The sequence below is a fragment of the Aphanomyces invadans genome (genome assembly GCF_000520115.1).
Source record: "Aphanomyces invadans strain NJM9701 unplaced genomic scaffold supercont1.6, whole genome shotgun sequence".
Classification (NCBI taxonomy): Eukaryota; Oomycota; class Saprolegniomycetes; order Saprolegniales; family Verrucalvaceae; genus Aphanomyces; species Aphanomyces invadans.
This window is the reverse complement of record NW_008580151.1, coordinates 1,578,442-1,586,045: the sequence shown is the minus strand read 5'-3', so window position 1 is coordinate 1,586,045 and position 7,604 is coordinate 1,578,442. Positions and strand designations below refer to the sequence as shown.

Genomic DNA, 7,604 nt, shown 5'->3' with positions numbered 1-7,604 from the left:
CCAATAGCTGGATTTCCACACATTAGCTGGCGCGCGAGATGTGTCCCAGAGCTGTAGGAATGGATCGTGACTGGACAAGTTGCAAAATCTCTCTAATGATTGTGGTCGAAGTCTATTTCGTCGAAGCGTTGTGGTGGACGTGGTTCGCGAATTGGTCGAGTAATCGTCGGTGCAAAAAGTTGGTGTCGTCGTAATCAGTGGGGCACGTAGGCCGCTAAGAGTCGACGGATGCTCCCCACTTCCGATATCTTACAGATCTCCTTCAAGCCTGTAGAGGTCTTGATGCAGGCGGCTCTGGGTTTCCCACAATTCTTGTTAGATGCTGTTTGGAATTGGTGCTGATGGTAGGCGCTTGGCGATCTTGTGCAGTTTGTTGCGAAGTCGGATTTCGTTGCCTTCCTTCGTCGAGGGCATGGGCGCCATGATTCTTTTCGGGGTCCGGTCGTACGGCTCCCCTTCGTCGTCAGAGCTGTCATCTTCGCTGTCGTTTGCTTTAACCAAGTGCGAGTCGATGGGGACAGGTGGGTGGAGGAATTCACTTTCGTGGAATGTGACGTGGACGCCCGTGGTGACTTCATTGTCCTCGAGATCGAACAAGCGGTAAGCCTTTATGTCTTCGGCGTACCCGATGAATACACATTTGTAGGCCTTTGGGGCAAGTTTATCTCGTTTTGTTGGTTCCTTAATTATGTTGTAGGCGACAAAGCCAAAACCTTTGGGGTTGGCTAGCGTGGGCTTGTGTCCCGTCATGATTTCAATCGGCGTCATTTGGTCTTTGGTGTTATGGACGATGCGGTTCTGAATAAAAATGGCCGTATTAACCCCACCATCGGCGAGCCAGACCAGATCGGGCCAACTTGGACATTGCTATTTCCATGAAAGTCGCTCGGCGATTCCATTTTGCCATTGATTGTCTGGTTGGGAGCGCTCGTGGTGGATGCCTTGTGTCTTGAGCGAGTCGCGAAATTCGTTCGAAGATTATTCGGACCCACCAACGGTACGTAGTTGCTTGACTTATCTTCCTGTCTGTCGTTCGCTCCGTGCTAGGACTTCCTTGAAAATTTCTTCTTGTGTAGCAGCGTTCGTTGACTTGACGAAGCGAACAATTTTGTAGCCCGAGGCCACAGCGATATACACGGCATAAAACTTGCAGCCCCCCCGCAGTTTCGGTCCGCATCGGTCCTTTGGTATCACTCACCCAACATTCACCAGCTTTGTAGGTGCGATTACTTGTTTTCGGAGCTGGCAACTTTTGCATCTTCAAGACGACACAAGCAGGACAAGGCGAGTCAATGTCTCCCGAGAGATCAGTCGGCAACCCAAGTCCCAGTTTGGAGCAATGTTTGAGTGTTGCGAGCCATACGTGACCCATTCTTTCATGCCATAATGCTAACTTGTCATCGTTGTTTGTGGTTCTTGTGGCGTTCGCCGTCGCCGGAACAGTCATATGGCCTTGGAGCACATATACGTTCGCTGGTTGTTCGAGGATCCCGTTGGCAATGACCAAGGAGCCAACGTGGATGCCGCACTTGTCGTGGCCAGACGAGACGGAGAATTTTGGAGTTGCGACGGCAAAGGGCAGGGACAAACACTAGCATCATTGGCATACCATCGATAACCCTTATTTCAGTAAGTGTCAACTTGTTCCCATTTGATGTGTTGACTATGAAGTCAAACGTTCCCATTATAGTTGCTTGGGCAACGTGACCATATGCGACGATGATTGTTCTGTCGCAGTCATCAAGATTATACAGGTGCTCTTTCGCCCCGGTCATGTGGGACGACGCCCTCGAGTTGATGATGATCTTTGTCGTAACTTTGACTGCGTTGAGACTGCAACGGGAGGGACACCGACTGGCGGGACTCATACCGAGACTGGAGGGACCCATGATCAGACTGGAGGGACCCATTTTGTCATCACAAGGATGGATGCTGAGGTTGGAGGGACACATTCCAGCAAACAAGTAAACAGGGTAATTCGGGGCATCACTGCTAGATTCGTTTGTCTTCGCGCTCGGTGGTGGGACAGAAGGTGGATCTCCCTGCAACTTCGCACGGTACTCTCGTTTCCAATGTCCTGGTTTGTTGCAATGGGGGCAGTTGCCTTCTTGTCTTTGTCCACGGCCACCATCTCTACCACGACCACGTCCGCGACGACCTTGTCCGCGCGAGTTGTCAACATCGCTCAGTGTTCGTTCATCGCCCATATCAGCGATTGGAGATTGGATCGCTCCGTTGGCGAGGGCTTTACATTCAGCCTCCAAAAGTGATCGAGCCGTCGTAAGTGTTTGCAATCTTTTAGGTAACAAATTGACTTGGTGGAGCACAATGCGTTGGCACCAAGGCATGAGGGCCAGAAGCTTGGACATCGTCATATAATCGCCTTCTGCGCATCCCGCATCCCGAAGACGTCGAACCAGGTTGGAGAATCGCTCGATAAAAACTGCCAGCGTCTCCCTTTTCGGTTCCCATTGAATTCCGTGGTACTCGGCAAGCAAGCCGATCTTGTCCACGTTCGTCTGTGGCTCGTGGTGAAGCTTGAGCGCGCCATACGCCTCGAAAGTTACGCTCAGTCCATCCACATGTTGATATTGGTTAGAACTGATTGATTCAATGATTAGGCCTAGAGCCTTTAGAGAGTCACGGACGTACGTTGCCGCGTCGACTTCAGGTATTGCCCGCGATGCCAGTTCCCCACGGACTTGCGCTCGTTCAGTCGATGTCATGGTGTATGAGTGGCGGTACAGCGTATGGATCAGGTCCTTTGCCATTAGCCGACCCTTGATAATCGTACGCGATGTAGACCAGTTCTTGTCGTCAAACAAGGCCATGTTCTTGTCGAGTGTTAGGTTCATAACCTCTTCATCCTGGAAGCTCCGATGCGTATATTCAAGAGCGATTATGTATAGATAGAATGGCAAATGCGACAAATCAAACCGACAATCGATTGATTGGCTGAAATACACGATATCAATTGACTTGGTTACAGTTTGTTTTCACGCTTCCTCTTTCGCACCTCCTGCAGCAAACCAGAGTACGTTGCCGCATGCCCAGTGTACTCCGTTTCGAATTGAGCGAAGGTCTGATACTTGACACTGCCAAGGTCTGACGCTCTGAGTACTTCCGTCTGTCAACCCTGATCATCTCTTTGGTATAGTCCTTGAGAGCACAAAAGAGGCCACGCTTCGGGTCCGCCGAGAACCACTGCTCCCACGCCTCTTTCCCCGAACGAGCAGTTGGAATTGATCGAGGTAAGGCAAACTCTTGCAGCGTTGTCTGTCTTGTGCTGGTAGCTTGGGGGACTCGGACAGCCTGGGGCACTAGAGCCAACGTGTCGCCACCGCGAAGCAGCTTCACAACCGCCTCTGCGATGCCGTCGACAGAGAGGGGTCCACTTGCATTCTCAACTTGCACGTCGCTTCCAGCAGAGGTGCATCTTTCCAGCAACATTCGTGGATCGATTGCATCACTGATGCTCTTCGTGATAAGGTATTCACAGCAGGTCTTGGCGTCGCCCCATCGACACCATGCCATAATCTCGCGGAAGTTAAATCGACGCTCTGGGGACTCAAACACACGATAAAAGCAACCACCACGACGCATACTGTGTAGAGTTATTCCAATTGGTAAACTTGGTGTTGCCTCAATAATTTCATGCAATTGTCGTCGAACCTGAATTTGTTCAATACACTTAAACCAATTCACTCGACGTTGTGCATTTTAAAGAAAGCCACCAAAGCGGTCTTGGCCGAGTCAATCGTACGTGCCTTTCGTCCCAACGAGTACAGGTGGTGAAAGAAGTCTGTGCAGTCGTCCGAGGATGCGACCACAGGACTCAAGCCATTCTTTCGACTTTTGCAGAACGCTTCAAACTGCGTTTGGTAGGTCTTATACGTCCGGCGTGTGGACGCGCCGCGGAATGACTCCTGGATCGTTTGCTTCGTTGGCGTGCCTTCCATGCTTTGCAAAAATGGAGGTTTCAATGGAGGTTACATCAGAAGATCGGGTTTTCTGCTATTTGTCCAATCACATTGCGTACATGTTACATGTTAACGATATGTTGCCGCCGCGACAAGCTCCTCGCCCAATCACAAATCGATTTTTTCAATTGACGAATCAAACTCCGATGCAGTGTCGGTCATCCAATCGAAAATTCAGGAATTGTCGGTTCAGTGTCGTGTGTGTATTATATGTAGTTTTATTTATTGTCCCTCCACTATTGAGATCTTATCCAAAGATATGGAACCGTATATAAAGATACGAAACCGCCGAGATGGCAGTGTCGATGGAGAGCCACCTCCAACACGATACTCTGCATAGTCGGAGTCCGTTTAGCCACAAGTTGCCGTCGAGTGATAAGTCATCACTTTCGTCGTGGCAATGGGAACAGTGTGGCGCACGTTGAGATCGAGCATTGCTGTGGACTTAAAAAGACAGTGTGAAGTATGGCACGGTTGCGCAAATCTTGGACCCGTCGAGGCGAACAAGTGGCTTTGTTGAGTACAGGAAATCACTTCGTCGATTGCATCCACATCAAGATGCTCCAAGTCACCCAATGACAGCATCCAGACCCACAGATGTGAGGAAACATGACAAGCAGCCGATGCCGAAGGTTGAAGATGGTTGGAGGTCCGGAAGCATTGAAAAGTTTCTTTAAAACCATCAACTCCTCCTACTAGTAATCCGTACAAGTGATTTTAATAAGATTTTATGGTTAATATAATCAAAACAGTAATACCTTTTGCCAATAATATTGAAAATCGTTGTGACTGGCGGCGTCTTGGAGACATCCTGTGTTCAAGTTCCCCATTGACGACGAGCCCCGCATGTGGCAAGTACCGGCCTGGGCTTCTACTTTTCAGTTTGGCGACGTCGAGTACCTCATAGCGGAACTTCTCCACCATTGGCTTCCTATAGTCATAGCTACGGAACCGCCAGACACCAAAAAGCGTCGACACGCTGCCGTTTATCAAAAGCAACTTGCCAGCGCTCTAGGAATACGCCCTGCACGACGAGGCCTATGATGATACATCGGGCAGCGAATCCTCTGAGTAGGTGAGTGAGGAAAAATTGTGTCAAGTTGAGGTTTTATTGCTTCTTACCTATAGCCTTCATTATCCTGATAAAGGAATACGGTTTTCTCCCTCGCTGGCATCAGGCAAAATCATCCAAATGTTGAGCTTTCCCGATCTGGATAAATGATTGTGATTTATTTCCGAGACGAGAACGGAATACATTTCTCAATAATAGAGTGATTTCGCAAATGGAATCCACACGATTTTCCCTGCAAGAATTTACAAAAAGTCTCACAGGAATATATTTGTGACGTGTTGATTTCGCCACAGGGATATTTGGTTGTCACTGAGTTGAGAATGAGAGACGAGGTAGCCCTCCTGTTGCCACTAGCGGCTGCTCTTTTTGAGCACCTAGGCCAGTCAACTCGTGCCATAAGCATCCCTTCCTGCCGGTTTGACTTCGTTCGCTTCACAGACAGAAGCCGACTGTGTGTTCAAGTTCCGGTTCGGGAAGAGCGAAATACCCGAGCTTGTCAACCTGCTCTGCATCCCCGACCCAATAATTACCCCGAATCGACACTGAGCAACTGCTCTCTGTGCATCCTCCTGAATCGCTTGGCATGGCCTCATCGACTCGGTACTATGACAGAAACATTTGGCCGAAGCCGCGAAGCCCTCTCATGCATTTCAAACACAGTCATGTTCCACATATACAACAAGTATTCCATCTTGCTCCACTGGGACCATAGACGCCCCACCTCGCAATGGATAAAAACGTGTGGCGACGCCATTCATCGCGCCGGAGCCCCACTGACGACATGCATTGACTTTATCGATGGTACGGTTCGCGAGATTTGTCGGCCTGGCAAGAGAGTCCAAAGAGCGGTATTCAACGGACACAAGGTCAGTTCACGACATTCCAACTTTTGGTGACAGAGTTTTGTAGCGTATTCATGCATTAAAGTACCAAGCTGTGACCACCCCAGACGGAATCATACTGCACTTGTACGGTCCCGAGCCTGGATCGCGACTTGATGCATGTCTCTTGGCTAAAAGCTATTTGGTGGAAGAGTTGCGGGATAAACTTTGCCACAACGAATCCCGGTATATTATTTACGGAGATCCAGCTTACGGGATCAATGATGTAATTATCTCGGGGTATAAAGGGGCTTTGCTCTCGGAGGACCAAGCTCAATTCAATCGTCAGATGAGTGCCGTGCGTGTGAGTGTGGAGTGGGGTTTCGGCATTGTTAGAAACTTGTGGACATTTGTCGACCACAAGGGAAATCAAAACTGTGGTTGCAAGCGGTTGGTGTGCAGTACGCTGTCGCTGTACTTCTCACGAATATTCACACATGCATGAAAGGTGGCAACCAGATTCTATGTGCTTCAACGTTGCCCCGCCGTCAGTTCAAGAATATTTGCGAAGCGCTAAAACATAAAAAGTTATCGTGTTGTTAATTCTCGGACAGCTTTTTGGCCAAGCTACGAAGCAAGTCAATAGTGCTCTGCATATACTGAAGTTGTGATTGGCGCTCTTGTTGCTCCAGTGCAAAACTAGCTTCTCGTTCTGCTTTGTCCAGGAGATATCGCCGTTCTTCCAACTCATCGACATAATGTCGACAACTGCAGACGCATCATCCTTAAGAGCAGACGATGGTCTTGGTTCCTTGACCTTCGAGGGCGATACCTCCTCCTCCTCTTCAAGCGCATCTGACTTACGCTTCATTGTCATTAGGCGGCTTCACGCAACATGAGATCCTCTTTTTCTCGTTTGTCGATCATCTTGTATTTCTCTTCCTTAAGTGTCTTTTTTGTCTTGTACGTTGTGTCCATCTACAACCTTGACTCAGTCATGATACATTCACATGGAGCAACCATATCCGACTGGTCTTGGATGAGCTGTTCTCTTTCATTGTATTCTTCCTCAGTACCAGACGCGCGCAAGGACTGCACTGTGTTCTTCTTATATGCTGCCATCAAATCATCCAGGCGCTTACGACATCCTGCAGTAGTGAGGTCGGGGCCGTGCATTTCGCGCATGTGCTCTACAAAATCTTCCCATCGTGCAAGGGTTTGTCCATAAGGAGCATCATGTGGGCATACAGCCATGACCTCCTTAAGGAAGTCTATGTCTACTTGAGTGATAAAGCGGTACGCAGTCCTTCTCTTGCCTCCGTCGACCTCACTCATCGGATGGCTGGGCAACAAAATGAATGTATTCTATTGGCTGCCGTATGTGGATGTCTTTACCCTGTGAAGTTGGCCTCACAGGATTTATTTTCGGCACTGAATTTCCCCGTGGGATCAGATTGATTTTCCACAGGGAAAGTTCACAGGAAATATCTTGTAGCGAAATCAAGCCAATGGTGAGAATAATTCACAATAGAGCGTTTTAGCTAGCCAGGAATTTGCATCAAATTCCCGACTTGTCTTCGAGCACAAAGACACGCAAACTTCGATAGTTGCACACCGGTTATCCGAAAAAAGACTGATGTGTTCGCCGCCCCGCGCTTCCGATGCAGGGACCTCACGTGAGGCTTGCAACTTCAAAACTAACATTAGACTTAGGCCACGACACGTGGCCCC

General features: G+C 49.0%; 2 protein-coding genes across 2 annotated transcripts; both read right to left on the bottom strand.

Moving 5' to 3' along the window:
* Nucleotides 1-3,422: 3,422 nt before the first annotated feature.
* Nucleotides 3,423-3,959, bottom strand: H310_04121 (hypothetical protein; the record flags this gene model as incomplete). The annotated part of the gene is made up of 1 exon (XM_008868309.1): nucleotides 3,423-3,959. One exon carries the CDS (start codon nucleotides 3,957-3,959, stop codon nucleotides 3,702-3,704), a length of 258 nt encoding a protein of 85 aa, XP_008866531.1. The 3' UTR covers nucleotides 3,423-3,701.
* A 2,790-nt stretch (nucleotides 3,960-6,749) lies between these two features.
* H310_04120 (hypothetical protein) lies at nucleotides 6,750-7,208 on the bottom strand (the record flags this gene model as incomplete). The annotated part of the gene is made up of 2 exons (XM_008868308.1): nucleotides 6,750-6,851; nucleotides 6,894-7,208. The coding sequence occupies 2 exons, from the start codon at nucleotides 7,206-7,208 to the stop codon at nucleotides 6,750-6,752; spliced, it is 417 nt and encodes a 138-aa protein (XP_008866530.1).
* Nucleotides 7,209-7,604: the final 396 nt, after the last annotated feature.